This window comes from Bos grunniens, chromosome X (genome assembly GCF_055505025.1).
Source record: "Bos grunniens cultivar Pamir isolate PY7600 chromosome X, Bosgru_T2T1.0, whole genome shotgun sequence".
NCBI classification, from domain to species: Eukaryota; Metazoa; Chordata; class Mammalia; order Artiodactyla; family Bovidae; genus Bos; species Bos grunniens.
Window position 1 is genome coordinate 109,091,186 of NC_141194.1, and position 27,957 is coordinate 109,119,142.

Genomic DNA, 27,957 nt, shown 5'->3' on the forward strand with positions numbered 1-27,957 from the left:
CCCGTCCCTGGGATTCTCCAGGCAAGAATACTGGAGTGGGTTGCCATTTCCTCCTCCAATGCATGAAAGTGGAAAGTGAAAGTGAAATCGCTCAGTCGTGCCCGACTCTTAGCGACGCCATGGACTGCAGCCCACCAGGCTCCTCCATCCGTGGGATTTTCCAGGCAAGAGTACTGGAGTGGGGTGCCATTGCCTTCTCTGAAGGAGAAAACTGGGCCCCACTAAAGTGTTTTTGGCAGAAGAGAGGCAGAGTGTAGATCTGTTTTAGGGGAGGACACCTGGATGGGTGTAGAGTCTGGACCAAAGCAGGCAGACAGATCAGCTCAGCCGTCCCAGTATCTGACCCAGGTGTGGATGGGCCAGGGGCAGAACTAGGTCAGCCCAGCTGGGGAGGAGAGAAGGCCTGAAATGAGAGAGCTCCCCAATGGACATGCAGCACTGTGTCTGTAGCTGTTCCCAAGGTTGGAAACAAGGGCCTTCCCTCAGGCCTGATTCTGCAGACAGAGGTGCCAAGGGGGAGAGGCACAGACTGGGTCAGTTACTCAGGGGTCATTTTAGGGATGTGCGCTCCAAGGCTATGATGGCAGGAAACAAAACAGGATGGTGAGGTGGGCATGTTCAGCCTTACAGGGGCTGAGGTGAGGTTCTAGCTGGACTCACTGACCTGCTGGGAGACCACTTCAGTGGTTCAGAACCAAAGGCGGGGCTTGTGAAACAGAATCAGTTTTTTGGTGGACCCCCACTTTCTGACAAGTCCCCAGGGGTGTGCAGAGCCCATGGTTCCCTGGTGGTCACACTTTCCCCAAACAGGTGGGGGCCCAGAGCATTTTGGTCCTCGGTGCTCCTCAATGAGGTCCACCACCTTCAGTCTTCGCGGCCTGAGACCTTCCTTCCAGTGGCTCCAAAAGTGGAGTCTTCCATTCTGTGCGCTGGCCTTCTCCTCCCTCTCACCCAGCAGAGGAATCCTACAGCAAGCTGACTCCTTTTCAGGGCCTTCCACCAAGACTCCATTTCTAGTTCCATGGATGGCTGCATCACTGCTTGAAGTGTTACTTCCTATCTGGGCTCCCAGGCTCTTTTTAGGGTGGTTAGAATGTTGGTGGCTTTTTGCCCCATTGCTTGAACTGTCAATGATTTCCCAGGCTGATAAGATAAAGTTCACCCAACCTCTTTAGCTTGACCAAACTTCTACTAGGGCTTCCCTGATGGCTCAGTTGGTAAAGATCTGCCTACAATGCAGGGGACACCATTTTGATTCCTGAGTCAGGAAGATCCGCTGGAGAAAGGATAGTCTACCCATTCCAGTATTCTTGGGCTTCCCTGGTGGCTCAGCTGGTAAAGAATCTTTCTGCAATGCAGGAGACCTGGGTTCAATCCCTGGGTTGGGAAGATCCCCTGGAGAATACTACCCACTTCAGTATTCTGGTCTGGAGAATTCCATGGACTGTATAGTCCATGGAGTTGCAAAGAGTCAGACATGACTGAGCAACTTTCACTTTCAAACTCCTACTGCTCCATGTTCCTCCAAGTCACAGGACGCTTCCATACTTCAGAGACACAACACACTGCTAATGAAACTATGACAAATCAATACCCGTGAACCTGACCTTTTACCTTGAAACACCATCTAGGGGCCTGTACCCAGTGACTCTTCAACCTACACGGTCTTGGCTGGAAGCCATGTATCCCTCCTCAGAACTTACACCACCTGATCTTATTTCCTGCTTTGTATTACAGGGCCTTCTGAATGTATCTTAACTCCTCTATTCTAAGTGCCTTAGGCCAAAGATCTGTCTTATTTCTGTCTGTGTTCCCTCACCCTAGCAGTTCAGTTTCCCCCTAGGTTGAGATGAAGTTTGTATCACACACACTGCATGGCATGTACAATACCTTCAGTTTATTCCAATCTTCCCAGGTGCCTCCCCACCCTTGGACAGAGGTAGAGGAAAAAAAAAAAAAATAGACGTCTTTAAGATTACATTTAAATAAGACTAAGAAGAAACCAGGTTCTGTAAGAACAACAGAAAATAAAGAACACTGATTCACTATATGTGCTGATTTTTGGGAACTGCCCTAAAGGGTTCTGTGAGCATGAGCTGTGAGGAAATAGCCCTTTCTGTATCATCTCCAAGCAGATAAAGGAGAGGCTCTTCTCTCTGACCTTTCCCATGGCTTCCTGTCCACTGGACAAGTGTCCCACCTTGCCATTAAAAGGACAAGAGGGCTCTGTGGATGATAAGAAAGGTGTACACGAAAGAATGCTTTATGAAAAATAATGCAGGCAGGCACAGCAGCTGTACCTGAGAGAGAACTCGGGAGCGTGCAAGGAGGTGAACAACCAGCAGTCTTTTCCCCGTGGGGATTGGGGGTTTATAGTTGTTCAAGCTTTCTAAGCTTTTTCTCTCAACTCTGTGTCTATTTGAAATGTACATTTGATGCCTCACATAACTTCTGCTTTTCTCTAGAGTATTTGTCATCTGTGGCTCCTTGAACAGTCTGCATGGAAATAAATCTAGGACCCCCTCCTCAATCAGCAAATGGCTGTTTCTTCCCTACAGCTTCTTCGGTTGTGCACAGGGGACACTGGAATGATTAAGGAACCCAGGAGTGGAGAGAACACAAAACACTTAGAATAGGAAGCTGCTGCCCTGTTTTAAGAAATCAACATCCAGTCCCACGAAGAAGACGTGTCTGCTAATTTAACTGTCCTCTTGGTCATGGAAGGGTGGATGTGCTGTCATCAAACTGGCCGGGGGAGACCTAAGCTAAGAAGATGATCACTGGAAGGAGGTTAGTTTATTGGTCTCCAGGGGAGAGAGTTATCAGCTAGGGAATGCATCGAAGGGCCAGGGCTGGGGGCACCTCACATGACCTTGCGCAGGTGCTGAAAGCTCCTCACGGTCTTGTCCACAGCATCATCCATGGTGACCAGCGGCCGGTAGCCCATGAGTTTTTTGGCTTTCTCGCAGCTGTAGTAGTGGAAAGTGCCGGCCAGTGCGACCCGCATGGGCGTGAAAGTGGGCTGAAGCTGGATGACAGGACTGATCACCATCACCAGGAGGGACACAAGGAGGGCTAGATAGTAGGCCAGCCAGTAGGGGATGTGGTACTTGGGGGCTTCATAATTGAGGCCTGTCAGGATTCGGGACAGGAAAGTCCAGAAGGGGATGGGCTCGTCGTTGGTGATGTGAAAAGCCTGCAGAGAGAACCAGAAACTAGGAACCGCTTCCCAGCAGCATGGGGAGCGGGCCATGCTTGGAGCTCAGCTGCAGCCTGCTGGCTCAGCCAAGACCATTATTTTGAGAAGCCAGGGGCCGCTCCCTACCTGCCCACCCCAGTTCCTTCGCAGGGCAGCTCAAAAATAAGGTGGAGATTAAGCCCACACAGAGTGCAGCATTTCTCGTGGTCCTCAAGTCTGCAAATGTCAGCCAGTGAGTGACAGGCCTTTTGGGTTTGCAGCTACAGGCAACTTTCCAGTGTAGTGGGGAAGGTGATGAAAGTTTAGCTGTGGGCCAGGGTTTCAAGTGAAGCTTAGACTGTACTTGGGAAGGTACGTTGGTTGTTTTAATAACTGTGTTAATCATGGTAAAGGATCTTATCTTCAGATGCTATGAATGGGTCGTATGACCTTTCTCAAATGTGCTCCCTCCCCCCTCCACATTGAGAGTTCTGGGTCAGAAAAGGGCTGAAATCCAGGAAAGAAAAATGAGACCCCAATGGGGAGGGGATTCCAAAATTGGGAGTGAGAAACAAGGAAGGGGGACCTAGGAGTGTGGTCTCCCATCTCTGTGTAAGAGCTGACCGTCCCTTGTCAGAGGGCTTGACCATGGCCCAGTGGGATCCTAAGGTAGGTCTGCCAGGAAGCAGGGTCAGAGAAGCAGTGTGCCAGCAGATGGCATCATAGGGACACACAGGGGCAGGAGGCCCAGCCACTGTTGAGCAGGTGGAAGCAGGTGCCTTACCTTCCCACCCAAGGCGGTGTCCTGGGAGAGGTGCTCTGCAGCCAGGATGTGTCCGTGGACCACGTTCTCCACAAAGGTAAAGTCTACCAAGTTCTTTCCGTTCCTGCAGGTGCACAAGGAATGAGTCCCCTGTGCCTGGAGTACTCAGCTGCACACCTGGCAGAGTCCCTAGGCGTGGACCCAGGGCTGCGACCCACCTTGGCAATGCCAGCCCAGGTACACCTGGGCATCCATGAAGATGTGCTGGAGGCCAGGGCTCCTGGGCCTTCAGGGCCAGAGGGATATTTAGGGGCCGACCCATGAATCTGAAAGCCCCTAGCCCTGCCTGCCCCATCCTGGCATAGCCTATGCTAGTGGTGTCTTCTCTGGGCTCCAGTTTGGACAGCAGCTCTCAACTCCCTCCAGGGCACTGTGGGCTAATCCATTGCTCTGGCCTCAAGAGTTCTCTACTATCTCTTTCTAGTCCTGTGGCAGGGAGGCTGAGCGAGAGGCAGGGAGGCAAGGTGGCAAAGCACAAGAATAAGGGGGGAAAGAAAGGAAGAAAAGAGAATGAAGGAAGGATGGATGGATGGATGAATAGAAGGAAGGAGGGAAGGAAAGCTGTACTGGGGACACAGAACCACTCTCATCACCTGCAGAGGCCCAGAGGAGGAATGTTAACACCTCCCCTTGCCTTCCTAGATGCAAGGAAAGTGGAGGGCCTAGCCCTTGACCCTGGGACAATTGTTTCCCCTCTGAGTCAGTTTCCTGAATTTCCAAACATGGACACAAATATTTTTCCAGCCTGCCTGAGAGGGTTCATGGGGCAGAAATCCACGTCTCCCTGGAACCTGTGACAATGACCTTATCTGGAGATGAGGTCTTTGAATACATAATTAGTTAAGACGAGGTTGTGCTAGAGTAGGGTGGGCCTTAAACCTAATGACTGGTGTCCTTATAAGAGGAGGGATCTTTTGGAAAAGACACACAGAGAAAAGCATGTCATGTGAAGATTAGGCTGAGATTGAAGTGACATGTCTACAAGCCAAGGGTTGCTGACAGCCATGTGAGGCTGGGAGCAAGGCCTGGAACAGACCCCCTCAGAGCCTCCACAGGGAGCCAACCCCACCAACACCTGGATTTTGGAGTCCTGGACTCCAGCACAGAGAGTGAATCCATTTTTATTATTCTCCGCCTCATTTCTTGTGGCAGCCACAGGAAACAGACCACAGGCAGAAGACAAGGCCACAGGAGAAAAGGGCCAATGGTGACTGACCCTTGTTTCAGGGGCTGGGGGGCATGGAGGGGGGCAGTCAGGGGCCAACTTACCCAATCATGAACTTCATCTTGCCTTTCTTGGCTGCCTCAATGAGAATGGGGACTAACTGGGGGTCCCTTGGGCCAAAAATGCCATGAGGGCGGATGGCTGTGGTCAGGAAATTCTTCTCGGGATCATGGGCACCCAGGACTGCCTTTAGGAGAGCAAAGGGAGTGTATGGGTTGCAGACACTGAAGAATTCTAGACTACTTTTCTGTCCCTTTCTCCACCCCAACACCCACATCTGAAGACACAGGACAGAGAGCTGTGTCAAAGCCGGTAAGATCCAATAGAAAGGACTGGCCTTAAAGTACAGAGAAACAGGGTTTGTCTCAAAAGGAACAAAACTTCCCAAAGATCTGCTAGGTTGTTGCTAAAAATGGAGATCGTGATAAACGAGATGGCCCATGTCAACTCATTCTACCACCTCACTGAGGGTTTCTACTCTACTGTGGCAAAATCCTTGCTCATGTTTTAGTCCGAGCGAGTTCAAGTTACCTGCCGACTGTTCAAAATGATCGGAGTTACCCAAAGGGGTCTCACTTGTGTTGACTTGTTGGATACTCTGCTGGAAATAAGGTAAGCCTGTAAACGCCTCTGGGAGGCTCTCTGTGCTCCAAGGAGCAAGGGGACAGACCCAGGATTGGAGCTTGCAAATGGCGAGGCCTCCACCCCTGCACTGAAAAGCCCTTGGGTTTCCCAGCAGATGAGCTCTTCTGGGACATTCCAAATTGGAGTAATAGCAAACAGACGGGGGGCAGCTGGTGCTCAGACCATGCAGGGAGACTCAGGCCAATTCAGTGTTAAGCTTTGCTTCCATATGTACTGGCTATGAAAGGAAACCTCAGTGGGTGCAGTCCACTACTAACACCTGGGAGGGTCACTCACAGCTGCCCAGCTAAGGTAAGCTGCCTGTGGCTGATGAACACCCATGGTCCGCGGTATAGGGTGTCCACCTGGTAATATTCTCCTGGACATTAGTCCTGGAGCTGGCAACTGTCAGAGTCCCCGTTATGTGGCCCAGACCACTGCTAAAATCAGGAGCTCCCTAGTGAAGCTGAGTTGCCAAGTGAAAAACCACTTTCCCTTAAAATAAAGCAAGATCCTTCCATTGTTTGCTTTTTTTTTAAAGAGTAGGGGGTGCAAGAGTACTAGGAAGGCGTATTCAAATGAAAACACACTTGAGTGTTTAGCTGAATTTTGCCTGCCACTTTGGATTATCATCAATTGTCTGATTTCTGAAGCAGAGGTTGAGTGCAGGCTCCAGAGCTGCATGGCCTCAGGAAGCTTAGAACCTCTATGTATCAGCTGTCCTCAACTGTCTTCTGTAACCTGGTGAAGATCATAGTACCTGCCTTAAGGGGTCACCATGAAGCTTGCCTGGAAAATCCCATGGACGGAGAAGCCTGGTAGGCTGCAGTCCATGGGGTTGCTAAGAGTCAGACATGACTGAGCGACTTCACTTTCACTTTTCACTTTCATGCACTGGAGAAGGAAATGGCAACCCACTCCAGTGTTCTTGCCTGGAGAATCCCAGGGACGGGGGAGCCTGGTGGGCTGCCGTCTCTGGGGTCGCACAGAGTTGGACACGAATGAAGGGACTTGGCAGCAGCATGAAGCTTAAATGAAGCAATCCCCCGTAAAACACACAGGGTAGCATCTGGCCACATTAGGATATTCTGTTACTATTTTTTCTGTTATCATCTTTAGAACTGAATTTCATCCACAAATTTTAGTTCACAAGTTATGTAGTTAGGCTTCAGAATACTAACATTCTATGTTCATAAACATTCTTCTTAAGAATCTAAATCCTGCAGATGTTCATGGAACTCGTTTGTCACTGACTCAACCAGTTGTCAGGTACGTACTCTCTCTTGTAAGATCTTTGTCTCCGTGTAGTAGTCAATGGGTTTCGTGGCATAAGGGAGGTCTTCAGTTCCATTCTTGATGTCAACACCCTCAAAGATGACACTGGCACTGCTGGTTAAAATGAGTTTCTGGCAGAGGAGAAAATTAGATGTAAAAAAATGAGTCGGGAATGATCACTATATAAACACCATGAAGGTCACACAGGAAAGGAAATCAAACGGCACGTGTTCACTTTCTTTACTACGATGCCTTCCCTTTTCAGGCCTTCTTAAAACAATGCAAAGATCACTATCTTTTGCAGGTATGAGGATTTGAGACACATTATGGTATAACATTCTAAAAGAGTAGATTTTACATTTTCCCTCGTCTTATCACAACTGAGGGACAGAAGACACTTCTGCTCCCAACCTTGGCACATCAGTATACACACACAGGCGTGCATGGTGAAATGCTATTTGACAGGAAGGTGCTTTCTTATGAGGGTCCCCAGCTTTCAGCTATCTGGTTAAGGGCAGCCCATCCTAAACTGAACAGCATTAGCTCAATCTATCACTTTTATTCAACATGGTCCTGCAAGTCCTAGCCAGCATGGTAGGATAAGGCACATAAGAAACTATTAAATATAATGATTTGAAAAGAAGAAACAAAACTATCACCATTTTCAAGTGTTGGAAGTGTCTATATACAAAACACTACAAACATACAGAAAAAGTTAGACTTCAGCAAATTGCAGAGTACAAAATTGATACACAAAAATTAACTGTGTTTCTATGCAGTAGCAGTGGAAAATGAAAGATATTTCAATTACCAGAAGTGAGGCATATGGAATAAATTTAACAAAAGATGTACAGAACCTTTATGAAGTAAAGTAAAATGTCTACTGAAAGGCATTAAAGAGAGAGAGAAATACATAGCAAGACTCCATATTGGAAAAGATGTCCATTCTCTACCAAATTAGTTTTAGGTTTGATGCAATTACACTAACATTTCCAACAGGCTTTATCAAGAACTTGACAAGCTGGTTCTAAAATGTGTATGAATGAGCAAAGGGCTAGGAATAGTCAAGCAGAACAGAGTTGGGGAGTAACTTGTCCTACACTAGATACTGAGGTTCATCCTAGGGCAGGGCACAAGGGCCTGGGCACAGACAGGGCCACAAAGCACGAGAGCCGGAAACAGGCCCGCAGAGACAAGCTGCATAGGGCTCTAAATATCAGGGAAGGGGCGATGGTACAGTACATGCTGCTGAGCACCCAAACATCCTCTGCTTACGTCAGAACATATACAGACAGAAATTCCTAGTGGATTAGAGATGTAAATGTGGGAAGTAACACTTTAAGCCTTTGAGAAGAAAAGCAGTCAACGATCGTTTCATCTCTGTTGAGAGAGATTCCCTAAATACCACACAAAACCCCCATTTCCTGCACTGCTACCCACTGAGCTATCCTGCCACTTCAGTGATTATACCAGACTGTACTGTATTTCAAGAAAAAGAAATCTCAAAAACATAATGCTGCGGCAAGAACAAGTGCTTTATGAAAGAAGGCAAAAAAGGAATCAAGAAGAAAGTGGTTGACCCATTTTTCTAAAAAAGACTGGTGTGATGTGAAAGCATCAGCTATGTTCAATATAAGGAATATTGCAAAAACACTGGTCATGAGGACTCAAGGAACCAAAATCACATCTGATGGCCTCAAAGGTCGTGTTTTTGAAGTGAGTTTTGCTGATCTGCAGAATGACAAAGTAGCATTTAAAAAATTCAAGCTAATTACTGAGGATGTTAAGGGCAAAACTGCCTAATTTCCATGCTATGGATCTTACTTGTGACAAAACATGCTCCATGGTCAAAAAATGGCAGACCATGACTGAAGCTCACGTTGATGTCAAGACTACTGATGGTTACTTGCTTCGTCTGTTCTGTGTGGGTTCTACTAAAAAACGCAACAATCAGATTCAGAAGACCTCTTAAGCCCAGCACCAGCAGGGTGCTTACCTTAGCTGGGCAGCTGTGAGTGGCTCTCCCAGGTGTTGGTAGTGGACCGCACCCACTGAGGTTTCCTTTCATAGCCAGTACATATGGAAGCAAAGCTCAACACTGAATTGGCCTGAGTCTCCCTGCATGGCCTGAGCACCAGCTGCCCCCCATCTGTTTGCTATTACTCCATCAACAAGAAGATGATAGAAATCATGACCTGAGAGGCGCAAACAAATGACTTGAAAGAGGTGGTCAATAAATTGATTCCAGATAGCACTGGAAAAGACATAGAAAAGGCTTGCCCATCTATTTATCCACTCCATGATGTCTTTGTTAGAAAAGTAAAAATGTTGAAGAAGCCCAAATTTGAACTGGGAAAACTCATGGAGCTACATGGTAAAGGTAGTAGTTCTGGAAAAGCTACTGGGGACAAGACAGGTGCTAAAGTTGAATAAGCTGTTGGATACGAGCCACCGATTCAAGAATCTGTTTAAAATGCAGATTTTTAATGGTGACAAATAAAAGATCTAATTTGTGGTAAAAACAAAAACATAATGTTGAGGGGAAAAAAAGCAAGTTGCAGGAAGATATATTCAGTATATTATTTTTACAAAGTTTTAGAATTTCTGTTTTGGCTGTAGTACCACATAGCATGCAGAAGGACAGCAGTGACACTGAGGATGGGTAAGGGCAGGGCTGCAGCATCACTAGTAATACTGTCACCTCAACGTTGTGATGAGTGTATGGGTGCTATATTATTCTCAGATCTTTTCTGCACGCCTGGGATGGTTGAATGAAAAAACAGCAGAGTGTAATTCACAGAGCTCCAGTTAATACAGGCACAGTACAAAGTAGTAAGGAGTGTGAGATTTACAACTGTCACTTGATTTGCTCCTCCACAAGTAACCAGGGGCTACTAATGTGGCTTAATAGGTGAGGAACCAGATTTGGAGAACCAAGTGATGCCTCTCTGCTAGTAACTCAGACCAGAGAAGGTACAATTTCCACCATAATGTAGCTTGCTGCATTGTTATAAACCCTGGTTCTCTGGATCATCGTAATGGGGTACCAGCCACTAGCAAAACAGCGCCCCTATCAGCCAAGCCCTTGATGCTTGGGGCAGTGACAGTGACATATGCCACAGATGCCTTGCGAACAAGAGAAGAAAGCTGTTGACCAGCCTCTGGCATCACCAGTTGGGACAATAAGAACAGGCAACGTCTGGAAAAATATATGACAGCTCCTTCAGACAGTAACGATGATCCTATATATAAGGTAGCAAAAGAGACACAGATGTAAAGAACAGACTTTTGGACTCTGTGGGAAAAGGCGAGGGGGATGATTTGAGAGAATAGCACTGAAACATGTATATTACCATAAGTAAAATAAATGACCAATATAAGTTTGATGCATGAAGCAGGGCACTCAAAGCCACTGCTCTGGGACAACTCAGAGGGATGAGGTGGGGAGGGAGGGGGGTTCAGGATGGGGGACACATGTGCACCCGTGGCTGATTCATGTCGATGTATGGCAAAAACCATCACAATATTGTAAAATACCTATCCTCCAATTAAAATAAATAAATTAATTTAAAACAATAAAAGCTTAAACACAGAATTACTATATGATCCAGGAATTTCACTCCTGGATATTCACCCCAAAGAAGTGAAAGCAGAAAGTGGAGCAGATTACTTGCGTACCCATGCTCACAGCAGCATGATTCACAATAGTCAAAACAGCCCAGGAATCCACCAAAGGATGAATGAAGAAACAAAATGCAGCATAGCCCTCCAATAGGCTGTTATTCAGGCTTAAAAAAGAAGGAAATTTTGATCCCATTATAGCATGGATAAACCTGGAAGGTGTTATGCCAAGTAAAGTAAGTAGGACACAAAAGGGCATGTGTTGTATGATTGCACTTGTGTGGAGTCCTTAGAGGAATCATAGTCATAGAGACAGACAGAAGGATGATGGGTGCCAGGGGCAGGGAGAGGGGGAGTTAGTATTTAATTGGTACAGATTTCAGCCTCCTTAGGAAGATGAAAAAGTTCTGGAGATGGATGATGGTGGTGGTTGACAGCAGTGTGAATGTGCTTAATGCCACTGAACTGTACACTTAAAAATGGTTAAAATGGTAAATTTTATGTTTGATATATATTATTTATGTTAAAAACATGCTTTTTAAAGCATAACAAAAAACACAAGCAATTTCTAAATTTTGTCACTCTTTAACCAAAGACTAATAAGACTTAGGGTCTTCATATGGTTTGCTCAGCAGCTCCCAGGGCCGAAATTTTAGGCTCTTTGCAACACTTTAGGAAGCAGGCCTGGCTAGCCCAGGAAGTGAACAAAAGCCTTGGCCCCCATGCACTTGGGAAAAGCCATCACACGTTCTTGACAGCACTCATTCCAGCTTTCCCCTTACCTGAACCCCAGCCTCTTTGCAGGTTTCAATGACATTCTTGGTGCCAATGTAATTCACTCTATAAAAGAGTTCCTTGTTGTTATTGAATGGTGGGGGCGATGCGCAGTGGAAAACTGTGCTTACACCTTTCAGAGCTGGGTACAGGTCCTGGAAAGCAAACAAAGACAAAAAAAAAAAAATCACTCCTGCTTTATACAAGTAAACACCCTCCTTACATTCCCAGTGTCCAACCTGGGGCATGAAGGTGTCTTGCCCTTTTATAAATCTCCAATCAACACAGAAATACATTCTCACTGTAAAAGATTCAAAGACACAGAAGTATATGAGGTAGAAACCATAATGTCCCTTTAACCACCTCCCTCCCCACTACCGTTGCCCCAATAAAAATTGGTTTGGGGCATGAGAAGCCTGTGGGATCCAGAAAAAAATCAACATCTGTGCCTTTGTGCCTCATGGGTGGTGGATGGTGGGTGCCAGGTGGGTGGGAAAATCCAGGGCACCTGGAGTTAAGATTCTTAGGGAAAATGAGCCCAAAGATATAGATTATGCATCATATGAAAGTCCCATACTTCAACAGACAGTGTAAATATCCTATACACAGGAGTAATCCTCTCTGTGAAACTAGACATACAACAAAGAGTAACCAGAGATGGATTGCTACAGGGAAGCAGAGCTCCTGAGAGAAATGGTTGATTGCAGATCTGGGGTTGGAAACAGACAAGAATGAAAAGGACTCCAGAGCCAACCTGAAGACATGCCCACTGACAAAAGAAAGATGGGACAATCTGATCAGCAATAGTCATGGACGGATGTGAGAGTTGGAGTACAAAGAAAGCTGAGCACCAAAGAATTGATGCTTTTGAACTGTGGTGTTGGAGAAGACTCTTGAGAGTCCCTTGGACAGTAAGGAGATCCAACCAGTCAATCCTAAAGGAAATCAGTCCTGAACATTGATTGGAAGGACTGATGCTGAAGCTGAAACTCCAATACTTTGGCCACCTGATGCAAAGAACTGACTCATTTGAAAAGACCTTGATGCTGGGTAAGACTGAAAGCAGGAGGAAAAGGGGACGACAGAGGATGAGATGGTTGGATGCCATTACCCATCAGTGGACATGCTGCTGCTGCTGCTAAGTCGCTTCAGTTGTGTCTGACTCTGTGCGACCTCATAGACAGCAGCCCACCAGGCTCCGCCGTCCCTGGGATTCTCCAGGCAAGAACACTGGAGTGGGTTGCCATTTCCTTCTCCAGTGCATGAAAGTGAAAAGTGAAAGTGAAGTCACTCAGTCGTGTCCAATTCTTTGCGACCCCATGGACTTCAGCCTACCAGGCTCCTCCGTCCATGGGATTTTCCAGGCAACAAGGGACATGAGTTTGAGTAAACTCCAGGAGTTGGTGATGGACAGGGAGGCCTGGCATGCTGCAGTCCATGGGGTCGCAAAGAGTCAGACATGACTGAGCGACTGAACTGAACTGTACTAAAGAATAAGAATTCCTTTTGCAAAGTGGCAAACAGAGTCAAGCATTGAAAAAAGGTGCTGGAGTGGCAGCTGTGTGGTGGTAGAGTGGCTGTGAGGAGATAATCCACATCCAAGGGCAAAGGAGAAGCCCTAGCAAAATGATAGGAGGGGCAAAACTGCATTTAGAATCAAACACCATACCTGCCAGGGACACTCAGAGGGGCTCAAACAAACCTTGTATGCACCAGGACCCAGAGGCTCCACAGAAACTGAGACAGAACTGTGTTTGAACGTGTCCTGTGGAGGTATGGGTCAGCAGTGGACTTCCACAGAATAGGGGCTCTGGGTGCAGCAGACCTGGGTATGGCATAAGCCCTCTTGGAGGAGGTTGCCATTAACCCACCATAGAGCTGCCAGAACTTACACAGGACTGGGGAAACTGACTCTGGGAAGGCACAAACAGAACCTTGTGCACCAGGAGAAAGGAGCAGTGACCCACAAGGGACTGACCCAGACTTTCCTGTGTGTCTAGGAGTCTCTGGTGGAAGCCAGTTTTAGCAGTGGCCTGCTGCACGTTTGGGGGCACTGAGTGTAGCAGTGCTTGCATGGGACCTTTTGAAGGAGGTCGCCATTATCTTCATTACCTCCACCATAGTTTTAGTTCAGTTCAGTTCAGTTACTCAGTTGTGTCCGACTCCTTGCGACCACATGAACCGCAGCACACCAGGCCTCCCTGTCCATCACCAACTCCAGGACTTTACTCAAACTCATGTCCATTGAGTTGGTGATGCCAACCAACCATCTCATCCTCTGTCATCCCCTTCTCCTCCTGCCCTCAATCTTGCCCAGCATCAGGGTCTTTTCAAATGAGTCAGCTCTTCGCATCAGGTGGCCAAAGTATTGGAATTTCAGCTTCAACATCAGTCCTTCCAATGAACACCCAGGACTGATCTCCTTTAGGATGGACTGGTTGGATGTTCTTGCAATCCAAGGACTCTCAAGAGTCTTCTCCAACACCACAGTTCAAAAGCATCAGTTCTTCGGCACTCAGCTTTCTTCACAGTCCAACTCTCACATCCATACATGACCACTGGAAAGACCATAGCCTTGACTAGATGGACCTTTGTTGGCAAACTAATATCTCTGCTTTTCAATATGCTATCTAGGTTGGTCATAACTTTACTTCCAAGGAGTGAGTGTCTTTTAATTTCATGGCTGCAATCACCATCTGCAGTGATTTTGGAGCCCCAGAAAATAAAGTCTGACACTGTTTCCACTGTTTCCCCATCTATTTCCATTAAGTGAAATAGAAGGCTAAGGCATAAAGAGAGAATAATAGCATGTTACCATTTTGTGACGTTTTGTGAAGCTTTCCTGTAGCTTAGATAGTAAAGAATCTGTCTGCAATGCAGGAGACCTGGTTTTCATCCCTAGGTCAGAAAGATCCCCTGGAGAAGGGAATGACAATCCACTACATTATTCTTGCCTGGAGAATTCCATGGACAGAGGAATCTGGTGGGGTACAGTCCGTAGGGTTAAAAGAGTTGGACACAACTGAGTGACTAACACTACTACTACCATTTTGTGAAATCTTAACTATTAATAATAAAATCTAGGAATGATCAATAGATACTAACATCGCCAAAAGAAAACCATGAATTATGTCCCTAGATACACTGATTATTAGCATTTTGCCACAACTTTCTCTATGTAGACATGATTTTTTCTTTGAAACCATTTGAGAGTAAGCTGCACATAGCATGCCACTCTGCCTCTCAAGTCTACCCCAGGCCTGTTCTAAGAACTGGTAATCTTCTTCATGATTAGATTAAGTCTTAATACTTTTGGCGAGAACATCACACCAGTGACATCATGCCTTCTCAGGGCATCACCCTAGGAGGATCAAGATGGCAGTTTGTCACATTGTTGCTAATGTTGATCCAGTCATTTGGTTAAGGTGATGGCTGCCAGATTTGGGCCATCAAAAAAGTTATCTTTCTCTCTGAGCAATCAAAATGTAATCTATGGGGTGATCATTAGAGATCCTGTGAATATCTTACTCCCCAGCAACTTTCCACCAATTGATTTCAGCATTCATTCGTGATCCTTGCTTGGAACAACTTATTAACATGTTACTTGCAAATTGGTAAAATGTTTTTAAGTTTTATTTTTTAATTGGAATGAATTGCTTTACAATGTTGTGTTGGTTTCTGTCATACAACAATGTGAATCAGCCATAATTATATCTATATCTATATCTATATATATATCTCCCCCCTCTTAAGCCTTTCCCTAACCCCACCCCCACCCCACAGCGGGCTACAATTCTTGGGGTTGCAAGAGTTGGACACAGATTAGTGACTAAACAAAAAATGGTGAACTTTTAATTTTAGCTTTCATTTTTACTTCTTTACTTGGCATTCCTCTGTAATCTTTTTTCAGTAATTCTATGGATGCAGGGATTCTTGTTCAATTCATTACAATCCACTACTATTATCTTTTGAGGCTCAAAATGTCCCAAATTTGGCCAGCAGAGGCTCTTGAAATTGGTTCCTGTGTCCTTTTAACATGTTCTAAATTAGTTTTTGAGTACTTTGTTAGTTTCATCCTAAGAAAAATGTCCCAGGCTCACCTTGTACTACCTACCTCTCCCCCAGATTCCTGAATAGGATATTTTCCCAAGGACCCCTGGTTTGTTTTATGGGCAATGGTTATAGAAAGTAAAATCTGAGTACTACAAGTGCTTATTGCTATTGGGGTATCAATCTATGATGCCCCAAAGGAAAAAAACCAAACCAGAATCAGATCCAACTTTTACCCCTTTATTCCACTAGAAATATGATACAAAGCATAGACATGACTTTTAAGTTTGTAGTACCCACATTAAAAAAGTAAAAAGAGGCAATTCCCTGCTGGTCCAGTGGTTGGGACTGTGTGCTTCCAGTGTAGGGAACCTGGGTTCAATCCCTGGTCTAAGAACGAGGATTCTGTGACCCTTGCAAAGCAACCAAAAAAAAAATAAAATGCTCAGATTGAGCAATGGGGGAGGAGGTGGGGGAGGAGGATTATAACCCTAGAATGCCACTCGCAGCAAAACTAACATTTGTGAGTGAGGGGAAAATAGCAACGATAGCATGGGAGTTGGGGGGAGTGGTTTGAAGGGGAGCTGCCTTCATGGAGCGCATGTTCTCTGGGTGGGGGGACAAATACCTAAGTTGACACAGAATATATCAGCTATGCCAAGTGTTATGCAGAAAGACAAATTCCAGGGAGTACCAGGTGGCTCAATGGCAAAGAATCCACTTGCCAGTGTTGGAGATACAGGTTCGAGCCCTGGTTGGGCGAATATTCCACATACCTGTGGAGCAACTAAGCCCGTGGGCCTCAGCTACTGAAGCCTGCACCCTAGAGCCCCTGTTCCACAAGCCAGTGCAATGAGAAGTATGTGCACCACAATGAGGAGTAACTCCCACTCACCAAAACTAGAGAAAAGCCCGAGCAGCAACGAAGATCCAGCACAGCCATAAATAAATAAATAAATAACCACACTAACAAACAAAAATTATTAAAAAAAAAAAAAAGAAACACAAAGCCCAGCAATTTCACTTTTGGATGTATACTCTGGAGTAGCAGTCAGCACACTACAGCCTGTGGACCTTTTGTCAATAAAGTTTTATTGGTACGCAGCTGCCACCACTCATTTATGTATTGGCCATGGTTGCTTTTGAACTATCTGTGTAGAGTGCAGTAGTAGCAACAGAAATAACAGTTACTGATTCTCACTAGTAACAATAGGTGTGTGTGTTAAATTCTTTCGTATAACTTCACAATTTTTCAAAAAAAAATTTCTCTTTTGGAAACAACTGGGCTGGCCTCTGAGCAAGGGAAGTCTGGTGGTCTCCCTTCAAGGGGCCTGGCATAATCAGAAAGGCTAAATGGTCTGTTACCTGTTGGCTGCAAAGGTCACCCAGGAAAAACTGCACACGAGGATTGTCAAACCCTTGCCGAATGTCAAATACATTGACAGCATAGCCTCTTGCAAGCAACTGCTCCACCATGTGCTGACCCAGGAACCCACAGCCTCCAATCACCGTGCACCTCTTGGCCTGCAGAAAGAGAGGGATGGCAGGGGGTAAGGGTGTGCTGAGAATTGGAAGCTCTAAGAGCCTGGATTCACGCACCATGAGCCATTGAAATAGCAGGTCCATCTCTTAGTTTGAAAGTTTTCTTGAATCAAGTTGGAAGTTTCAAATAATTCTGGTGTTTTATCGCCCATGGCAATCTTCACTCCTGGGATTAGTAAGGAGGGAAGAGATAGCAAATTATACTGAGGCAGACTTTGGTCACACTGGATGACCTGAGGCAAGTTCCCTGGCTGTCCAGTGGGTAGGACTTGATACTTTCGCTGTGGTGGCCTGAGTTCAATCCCTGATCTGGGAACCAGGATTTTACAAACCATGGTGCAACCAGCCCCCCACCCCCACCAAAGTGATACTTTCTTGCTCCCGATAGCTGATCCCTGGGCACTTTTAAAGCAAAAAACAAACCACACACACACACACAAATCCAAACATGCCATCTGCTCAACTGACAGTGTGCACTTAGAACATCAGAAAAAAGAAAGTAGTTTCCATACTTGCAGGGGAAAGTAAGGCCCCTTTGCTCTCCAACCACTACAGGGCTGGGCTCTGTGGCTTTGGACTCATCACCTAAACCCTTCTCCCCTTAGCACATCCATCTAAGACTATGCTGTTGCCCGATGGGATCTCCTGGTGGGGATGCAGGGACGATCAGTGAGCTGTTCACCAGCCAGGCCCAGGGCTTTGCTTTCCCTTCTCTGAGCTCTGAGGAAGTTGACATATCAGGTGAAAGCTATGATGCTTGCATTTCAGCTCTGCAACACAGGTACATCATGCAAAATGTCTTCAGACTGTGGTGTTGGAGAAGACTCTCAAGAATCCCTTGGACTGCAAGGAGATCCAACCAGTCAATCCTAAAGGAAATCAGTCCTGAATATTCATTGGAAGGACTGATGTTGAAGCTGAAACTCCAATACTTTGGCCACCTGATGCGAAGAACTGACTCATCTGAAAAGACCCCGATGCTGGGAAAAACTGAAGGTGGGAGGAGAACGAGACAACAGAGGATGAGATGGCTGGATGGCATCAGTGACTCAGTGCACACGAGTTTGAGCAAACTCTGGGTGATAGTGAAGGACAGGGAAGCCTAGCGTGCTGCAGTCCATGGGGTTACAAAGAGTTGGGCATGACTGAGCGACTGAACAACAACAACCCATGTACTCTCTTGGCTAAATTCCAACTCTGTTAACTGGCGATAATGGAAGGACAGAGCACCACATGCGGGACTTAAATATTCTGACTCCAGGGAGCTGATGCAAAACTGTAGCTGGTGCACGCTGATGAAGCTGGGTACAAGGGGCCCCAGGGGAGGACTTGTTATACCTTTCCTCCTTGGGGTCTTTCTAAAACCATATCTGGGCTTCCTTAAGATGACAAACCCCCATTTTCTCTGAACTTATGTATAGTACAGTTGGGGATAGAAAGTAGAGATTTTAAAGAAATTCTGCTGATTAAAAAACCAACCAACCAACCTGCTATGTATTCCTTAAATACCTATATAATTGGGATATACAGGAGACTGTAGGGGAGCCAGAGTCTCTTCTATAGATCTGCCCCTCTCAACCTGGCATCCCACCTGCAATGGAGATGGCTCTGAAGCTTCAGCATCATTTGTTCAGGCATTCATAATCTCCTGACAGAGTCAGCCTCACTATGCTACCCTCTCCAGCAAAGTATCTTTTAAGCCCACTGTTGTCTACGCTTAGACGACTGCCATATATCATAGCATGCTACATTATTTACACCTTTACTAAAATTTCTAACACACGCCCAGTGCACAGGCAAATGAAATCCACAAATTCCACTCAATCTCCCTGTTGGCAATTCCTTCTCTTCCTGCTCTCCCCAAGACAGCTGCACAGGGAAAGCCAGCTTTTTAGAATAACTCCAAAGGAGTTCAGAGTCTCTTGTTTATAGTATTTGGAGTCAAAAGTTACAAATTGCTTCAAAAGGTTGACAGTCTAATTTAAGAAAAATCAAATAACCCTGCTATCATATCTAGTGTAATTTCTTTTTAAAAAACATTTATTGGAGTACAGTTGCTTTACAATGCTGTGTTTATCCAGTACAATTTCATTTCATGATTTTAAAGTAATTCTCTCTTTGACAGAGTGATGTGGATTCTTATATTGAAATGTTGCACCCATATTGCCTGGGAAGCATGGGTCAGTGGCTATGCCAGAGAGTTTTATAACGATGAGAACAGAGCTGGCATTTACCCCAGAGAAGTCAGATTGTGATGGGGCCATGGTCCTCGGTTACAGGAGATTATGTGAAATCATCACTTACTTTTCATGGCCACGAAAGATGATGCAGTTCAAGTGGGTCTAACAGACAAGAAGGAATATGTACTAATAAATAAGAATGAAATTACAGATTGGAAACAGGTAGTGAGACTCAAGAACGGGTTATTGCGGGGAGTTAAACACTCAACACCTTGGAGACAGTTTTAAGAATAGGGAAGAAAGCCATCTAGAAAAACTATTTCATTGCAAAATGATCTGGAGATAACAGAATATTGTAGGTCCCTGGGTTTCTTCCAATCTTTTCTGTTTTCCCTTGTTATTAGCAGTGGGCCCTTTACTCAGAGAAGTCTTACACAGAATGTATGTATAAGTTAGGATGAAACTGTTCTTTTTCTTATAGTAGTTTAAATGTGTAACTTTTACTTTATACTATAAAGTCAATTGATGAGAAAAAAAACCACCATCCTAATCAAGACTGTTTTTAGTTGCTGAGTATCAGTAAAACCCTGATGCACACAAATGAACTACAGATTGCAAGGACCTCTGGTGGTTTGTCTGAGCAGTAGAATCTCAGATTAATCCTCAATTACAGAGGCACACAGAAGGCCTTCTGTGTACTCTGAGCTGTACACTAAAACCAATGTGATCTGGTGACCTGCGGCAACCTCTTGGGAAGCTTTGATTAAGTAACATCTGATATGAACACATTTTACCTCAGTGTGATTTCATGTCTGAAGTGTTAGTTCATTGCAAGTGTAATGAATCCTCCCTTCATAGATCTCTGTAAAGCATCTCTAGGAGGCCTGACAATTCCTTCAAGTCCCTTCTGACATTGGCAAGGTTAGAGTTTAGGAGGCCTTGCTAGTGCCCTTGCTGGCCCTGGGAAGGCTTCTGCGATTATATCCAGAAGCACAGTCTAACCTGCTGGAGGCCACCTAGGTGACAGGCAGTAGTTACTGCCACCTGTGTGAGTGAGGCTGCCTGGAACATATACCTCAGGGACCCCATGACTGCAACTGTGTGTGCGAGCCCAGGGCAGACCAGTGGAGGAACCCCCACTCCTCACCACAAGCTGGGCCCAGCCCAACCTGCAGAATTGTGAACAAAGAAATGGGTGTTGTTTTAAACTGCTAAGTTCTGATAGGGTTTGTTACAGAGCAGTACTTGATGCCTTAAATAAGGACATATCTTCTATAAAGAAACACTTACTCAATACTAATTACTTTAATATGGGTAACCGAGAGCTATGTTTCAATGGCGTGCTGTTATGTATGTGCTAGACTTTCCCCTTATCTGGTTTTGGTTAACCTTTTTTTGTGTCAATACTCACTTTTGGAATGTCTTCTGTCAAACATGTCCTTGTTGGCTCACCAGCTGCTTGTTCCATTTTTGCTCCAAATGTGGCCCTGTCTGCAATCAACGTTTGTCTCCTTAAAAACATATTTAGAGGCAGACATTTATGTTGTATAAACTGAAACATCTTTAAGCTGTTAGTGTGTTGTGTAGATAACATCCCCCACCCCCCGCTCCCGCCCCCGACCCCTGAGTTTTCACAGAGTGCTCAACTGTAGCTGCAGCTGCTGGAAGAAGCACTCAGGGAACATTCCTGGGATGCAGACTGTCCTCTGAGATGGGCCTGGGTGGCCCCATAACTCACTACCATATACTTGGACTAGAGGCAGAATGGGAAGCCACTTAAATAACCCCATTCATCAGTTACAATGAAAAGACTATCTCTGGCATCACAGCTTTTCCCACGGCACTCATGCGCTTCAAATACTCTCTATTTCTCTAGTGTCGATCAGTAGAGAAATGAACAAAATGGAGGCTCAGATTTCAGTCCTGGCACTGCCAGAAAGTGTATCAATCTGCTCAAGCCATTTCTCTTTGCTGCAGCTCAGTGAAACAGACTCACTGCTCATCCCCATGATGCCAGGGCATGGGATGCTGGGAGAAAGAAGAATAAGAGGAGATAGAGCTCTCTTCCTTGGTGGAATTAAAGCCATCCTGACCACATATAGAACTCAGAGTGTCTGGGGCCATCAGAAACCCCCTGGGAAGTGGTCAGAGTATGGTGACGACCATCCAGTTACAAAATGAGCTAAGGACTTGAATAGACACCTCTCCAAAGAAGACACATAGATGGCCAACAGGTACATGAAAAAAATGCTCCATGGCATTAATCATCAGGGAAACGTAAATCAAAACTACAACGAGATACTACTTCACCGCTGTCAGGATGGCTATTATCAAAAAGTCAAAAGATAAGTGTTGGCGCAGATGTGAAGAAATTTGAACTTCTGTACACTGAATGCAAAAACAATGCAGCTGCTGTAGAAAACAGTATGGAGGTTCCTTAAAAAATTAAAATAGAACCACCGAAGTACATAGGATCTAGCAACTCCAATTCTGGGTATATATTAAAAAGAACTGAAGCTAGAATCTTGAAGCGATATGAGTACTCCTAAACTCTTTGCAGCACTATTCACAATAGCCAGGATGGAAACAATCTAAGTCTTCATTGATGGATGAATGGATAAAGAAAATGTGGTATATAAATACAACAGAATACTATGAAGCTTTAACAAAGGTGGAAATTCCACAATATGAGATGCAGATGAACTTTGAGAACATTATACCAAGTGAAATAAGCCAGTAACAGAAAGACAAATACTGCGATTCCACTCATATGAAGTATCTAAAGTAGTCAAATTCACAGAATCAAAGAGTAGAATGGTGGTTGCCAGGGGCTGGCTGGGGGAAGGGAAGAGGGGCAGCTACTGATCAGTGGGTAGAAAGTTTCAGTTAAGCAAGATGAGTAAGCTCTAGTCTGCTGTACATTGTACCTACAATCAACAATCTATTGTACATTCAAACATTTGTTAATATGGTGGATCTCATCTTACCTGTTTTTGTAAGTGAAAGTCACTCAGTTGTGTCTGATTCTTTGTGACCCCATGGACTATACAGTCCATGGAATTCTCCAGGTCAGAATACTGGAGTGGGTAGCCTTTCCCTTCTCCAGGGGATCTTCCCAACCCAGGGATCGAACCCAGGTCTCCTGCATTGCAGGCAGATTCTTTACCAGCTAAGCCACAACGGAAGCCCAAGAATACTGGAGTGGGTAGCCTATCCCTTCTCCAGGGGATCTTCCCAACCCAGGAATCAAACCAGGGTCTCCTGCATTGCAGGCAGATTCTTTACCAACTGAACCATCAAGGAAGCCCTGTTCTTACAACAATAAAATAACAATTAAAAAAAGAGACATTCTGATATAGGTTACAACACAGATGAATTTATGCTAAGTGAAATAAGAACTTTGGACACATTATACTAAGTGAAAGAAGCCAGACACAAAAGGACAAATACAATAGGAGTCTACTTGTATGATGTCCCTAGAGTAGTCAAATTCTTAGACACAGAAAGTACAGTGGTGGGTGCCAGGGCCTGGAAGGAAGCAGGGAATTGGGGAGTAATGCTAAGTCGGTATAGAGTTTCAGTTCTACAAGATGAATAGAGGTTTGGAGAAGAATGGCTGGGATGGTTGCATGACAATGTGAACCTACTTAATGCCACTGAACTGTATACTCAAAAATGTTTAAAATGGCAAATTTTCAGTTCTGTCTATTTTATTATAAATATATTCACAAGAATACTGCGAATGGGAAAATAAGACCCTAAAGAGCAACATTCTAGGAGCTGGGATTGTTACAGATCACACAGAAGCCTCAAGTCTTTTTCCTTTAAAATTGCAGGTCTCTGAATTAAAACCATCCTTTAAAATTGCAGATCTCAGAATTAAAACCAGTATGTATGTCTTTATTCCTCTAGACACACTCGGACAAGGTTTTAGGCTAAAAGGCATCTAGGAAAACAGACTCACCTTTTAAGAGTGAAACCCGAGCACCTGGCTCTACTTCTAGGATTAAATACAGAGAGAAGGAAGTGAGCCCATGGCTGCCTTCCTGCTGGGGCCAGTCCCCAGTGCCACCGAGTCCTGGAGACAAAAGGACAGGAGAGTCTGTCCATTTCCAACCAGGAAGAGAGACAAGTGCTCTCTCCTTCACAAACATGAGAGACCAGGCTCTTTGTAAAGGGGAAACCCAGAGCAGCTCAGAGGAGAGTGCTGGGGTAGTCAGGGCCTGGCCTGCTCCTGTGCTTGGTCAGTGCAGGAGGCTCCAACGTGGGTGCCATAAACTCGATACCCTCCTCTGTGGCAAGAAGACGCCTGTCTGCACAAGAAAAAGGCCAACAGGATTGAGGGCTTCCCCTTACTTCTCCAAAGGACTCAATCAGCTCCATCTTGTCCTTTCTGTCACTCATTGATCTCTCCACTAGTCTGTTGACTTTTAGGACAGAAAGGCCCTGGCTTTGAATCTGCTGACAAAATCAGCAGCCTGTCTGAGAGCTTCAGCTTATGCTGTTCCTCCACCTGGAGGTGCTGCTCCCTGTCCTCTCCATGGTGAGCAGCTCTGCAGCCTTCAAGGCCTTGCTCAGTTGTCACCTCTAGGAAACTTCCTCCTCCTCTCCAGGCCAGACTAGCAGCTTCCTCAGCACCTCAGCATTGGTTTCTGTTTTCATTCTAACACTGTACACAGCTGTAGGCTCCCCACTCCCCCCAGCCCCCGCCCCATGTCCATCTTGGCTTGCTGGAGTTGAGCCCCTGGAGGGCCAGCAAGGAGTCCAGAATGGAGTATGGGTGGAATTGTGCTGCAGCAGCTGGTCTGAGAGGCCTCAACCATAGAGCAAGAATCCTTCTGCTGACCTCAGTGGATGTATGTACACGCCCCAAGGATAAAAAGGGAGCTGCAAATTGTAAAAAAAAGTTGTAGAAAAGCACTCTGGTGCCAGCTCACTCCTCCACCTTTACAAGGCCACTGCCAAATAGAACCTGCAGAAGGCACAGCACCAACCTTCAGGGAGCCCAGCATCTGGGGTGGGACACAGGCTTAGCAGAACATTGCAGAAGTGACTGTGAGTTCTGATGAGAGAAAGCCCAGGCAGGGAGACGATCCCTGAGTCAAGTTCTAGAGCCCTGGAGGCGTGAGTCAAAGAAGAGGTGGGTGTCCTGAGAGATATTCCAAGGCCAGGGGTGGGACGCATGAAGCGTTGGCACGGCCAGCCTGTTCTGCGACAAGTTGTGACAAAGTGAGATCAAAGTCAGATCGGGAGCAAAGTTCAGAAGGTGCAGGTGCTGTGTCAGGCTAAGGAGTCACCCTATGGGAGATGCAGGAGGCTTTGGAAGTTAAAATCAAGGGTGAGTGTAAGATCACTCTGGCTACAGCATGGAGAAGACTTAACACAGGGTCTGAGGCTCTGCATGTGTCATATAAGGGGAATGACAAGAGTGAATCAGAGAAAAGAATTAACAATGCCTGAAAACTGGATAAATTTCAGAACCTTTTACAGATGAGCACAACAGTTCCTCATTATCCATGGGGCCCTGGTTCCAGGAGCCCCCGCAGACACCGAAATCCAAGGAAACTCAATGTCTCTTAGATAAAATGACACAGTATTTGCATATAACCTATGCACATTCTCTCATATAGTTCAAACAATCTCTAGATTACTCCTAATACCTAATACAATGTCAATGCTATGTAAATAGCTGTAAATACTATGTTAATGCCATATAAATTGTTGCCTATGAAGCAAATTTGATTTTTGCTTTTGAACCTTTCTGAAATTTTTCTTTTCAATATTTTAAATCCATGGATGGTTGTGAAGGAGGAAACAGAATAGGCTCCATCTTGAAAGCAGGACTCCATCTTGGCCCAGACTGTGGACTTTGAGCTATATGCCCAGTATCTATGGAAATGGCATACCAACTGGAAAACCAGACCCCCCGGATGGAAGAGTCCCAGGGCTCGTACCTAGACTTTCCATCGCCTGAAAGAATACCCTAATTATCTGTGTAACCAAATAGAAAAAAATTCTATTATGCTTATTGGGGTATGACCACAGGCTTATTGATAATTGTCCACTGTTAACTACCTAGGCTTAAGGCATACGAATCACGGGTTTAAGGCACAGGCATATGAATCATGGGTTAACTTTGATTGTATCTTTCTTTTCCTTTGTTCAGACTAGTTTCAGAGAATTTGGGGAGGTGGGTTTGAGCACGTACAATTAGGGTATATAAGGTTTTCACAAAAACTGGTCGGGGTCCTTGGCTAAGAGGAGACTCTGCCTTGGGCCAGCCGGTGTAATAAACTGCACTCCACTATCTGCATTGTCCGTCTGAGTGGGTTTGTTTCCTGGAACACATGGCTATAACAATTGAACCCATGGATATGGAACCTGCAGATACGAAGGACTAACTGTGTATTATACCACCAAGATCCCAAAAGCAGCCAGTTGGGAACACAGTACTGGTCTCATTCAACAGATAAGAAACTGAGGCTTGGAGAGGTCAAGTGACTTGCCCAAAGTCACAATGCTGGTACAAGGCCAAGGCAGAACTTGTGGTTGCTCCTACACTGCCAGGTTGTCACCCTGCAGACCCACTGGGAAACAGGCTGTGGAATGACACAAAGTTGGAAGGTCCAGGAGGGGCAAAACTTGGCAGGAGGCTCAGATGCCAGGCTGAGTCTGGACTTCAGTCTGCAGTCACGGGAAACCTCTGAGGGTTTAAGAGCATGGGGGTGACCTGACCAGAACTGTTCAGTCAGGTTAACCTGGTGAAGCAGAGTGGACTAGACAGGTGAGAAGCAGGAAACAGGGAGACCACTCACCACTTGTTCAACCAAGATTTACTGAGTACCTAATGTGGGTCCCCTCACTGTTCCACGTCCTGGAGTGTCAGCAGTGAACAAAACAGAGATGCCTGCACTCACAGATTCTCTTCTAGTGGATGGGCAGTAAAGAGCAAAATAAACAAGTAAAATACACAATGACAAGCAGTATGAGATTGTGGACTTAAAAATACTCACAACCTAAAAGTTGAGAGTTATGTTTTATTTGGTGGGAATATTTAGGACTTCAAGCCTCGGGACAGCACCTCAAGTAACACTGAGAGAACCGGTCCTAGGAGGTGAGAAGGGTAGCCAGGTTATATAAAAGTTCTGCAACAAAGGGCAGGTAGTCTGAATATCAAAAGATTATTGTTAATTAAAGAAAACTAGACATCTCAAGTTAAGGAATTTAGCGCTTTTCTGTGTATGGGAATATGCAAGACATGAAAGAGGCTGGGCTCACTGAAATCATTCTTTCGATTTGCATCTCAACATATCTGTGGCTGGTTTCCTGTTTCCTCAAGGCTCACCATAGGGTGGCTGCAGTCTGATGGCTGCTTGATGGCAGGTATTCTTTCTTTCCTAAATTCCCTCATGGTTCACCAACCCATGACATCCTTTGTTTATTGATATGGCAGGAAATATTTCATTTTTCAGGAGAGCAAGATGCAGAGTTTGGGTGTCCTTGGGGATGCAATGCTAAAGAAGGCGCTCAGTGGGGGTTCACTGAGAAAGGTGATAGTAGAGCAAAGACCTACAGGAGGAAAAGAAGTGGAGGAAGCACGCAGAAGGGGCAGCTAGAGCAAAAGTTCGAAGGCAGGAGTGAGTCTGCACATTTGAATCCATTCAGGGGCTGAAGGGAGCCAGGGAAGAGGAAGCCCATAAGGAAGGGCCTTGCAGATCACGGTCAGAACTCTGCCCTGCACTCATAGGGTGGTTGCTGCTGAAGGCCTTAAGTGGGAGAGGAGCAGCAGAGGTGGAAAAATGGATAGAACTTGAAGGCTGCTAAATGGAAAAGGGACAGAAAAAGAGTCAAATATGACCGAAAGGTTGTGAACCTGGTTTATGCTCCAAGAGGGTACAGGGCAGAAGGTCAGAGAACACTTTCGTTTAATAAATGTCAATAAACCTCAGGCTTTTTTTCAGCCTGAGAAACGTCTGCTCTGGTTCGCTGTCTCCCTAAATATACTGTGCCAACGCCCAGAGGGGAAGCAGGTTAAGTGCTGAGAGATCTGCCCCCTCACGTGCACTCATGCTTCCTTCACTCCCTTCAAAGTCCGTTCTCAGGCCCCCAGGTCACCTTCCTAGGCTGCTTTTAGTCAGGTAAGAACTAAAGTGATCCTGTCTTGGAACCTACTTTGGGGGTGGGGAGTGCTCTTGAACGCACACTCTCAAAGAAAGAGCCTCGGCTGGATTAGGCTTCTAAGTCCCAGACGTTCGAACCTCTGCGACAAGGCTCGGCACGTCCCTTCCCTTTTTTGGATCTCAGATGCCCCGTGGGTACAGCGTCTGCTCCAACACGAAAGCTTAGGTCTTCTCTGGCCCCTCGGACCCTAACTCATCGGACCCTAACCCATCGGACCCTAACTCAAGTCTCAGGTCAGACCAGGAAGTCCCCGTCCTGGATAGTCCCACCCAACCCCTTGCCTTCTAGTCCTGTCGCCGACACAAGGGTGAGGTCGCAAACCTTACCGGTCCGTAGGCGCCCCGCTGGTTGGCCCCAGCGTGTCCACAGCCTGCACCCTTAGAGCTCGAGCTGACGGTAGCCACCTTTTTCTCCCCGCCCGCGTGAGGCGAGGATCTGCCGAGGCTCCTCCACCAAGAGGATTGGCTTGGTTTGGCGCGGGCTC

General features: G+C 45.8%; 1 protein-coding gene and 1 pseudogene across 2 annotated transcripts; one reads left to right on the forward strand and one right to left on the reverse strand.

Annotated features, from left to right (window-relative positions):
- Nucleotides 1–1,877: 1,877 nt before the first annotated feature.
- Nucleotides 1,878–27,902, reverse strand: NSDHL (NAD(P) dependent 3-beta-hydroxysteroid dehydrogenase NSDHL). 2 transcript variants are annotated; one of them, XM_086385964.1, is made up of 8 exons: nt 27,800–27,902; nt 20,704–20,783; nt 16,936–17,094; nt 11,529–11,675; nt 7,128–7,256; nt 5,271–5,413; nt 3,963–4,065; nt 1,878–3,196 (listed from the first exon to the last, which is right to left on the reverse strand). In XM_086385964.1, the coding sequence occupies exons 2-8, from the start codon at nt 20,758–20,760 to the stop codon at nt 2,864–2,866; spliced, it is 1,071 nt and encodes a 356-aa protein (XP_086242090.1). In that variant the 5' UTR covers nt 20,761–20,783; nt 27,800–27,902; the 3' UTR covers nt 1,878–2,863. The 2 variants fall into 2 exon arrangements, with proteins under 2 accessions (XP_086242090.1, XP_086242089.1); XM_086385963.1 differs by having other exon boundaries at nt 20,704–20,803.
- On the forward strand, nt 7,693–9,194 carry LOC147341138 (small ribosomal subunit protein eS1 pseudogene; annotated as a pseudogene).
- Nucleotides 27,903–27,957: the final 55 nt, after the last annotated feature.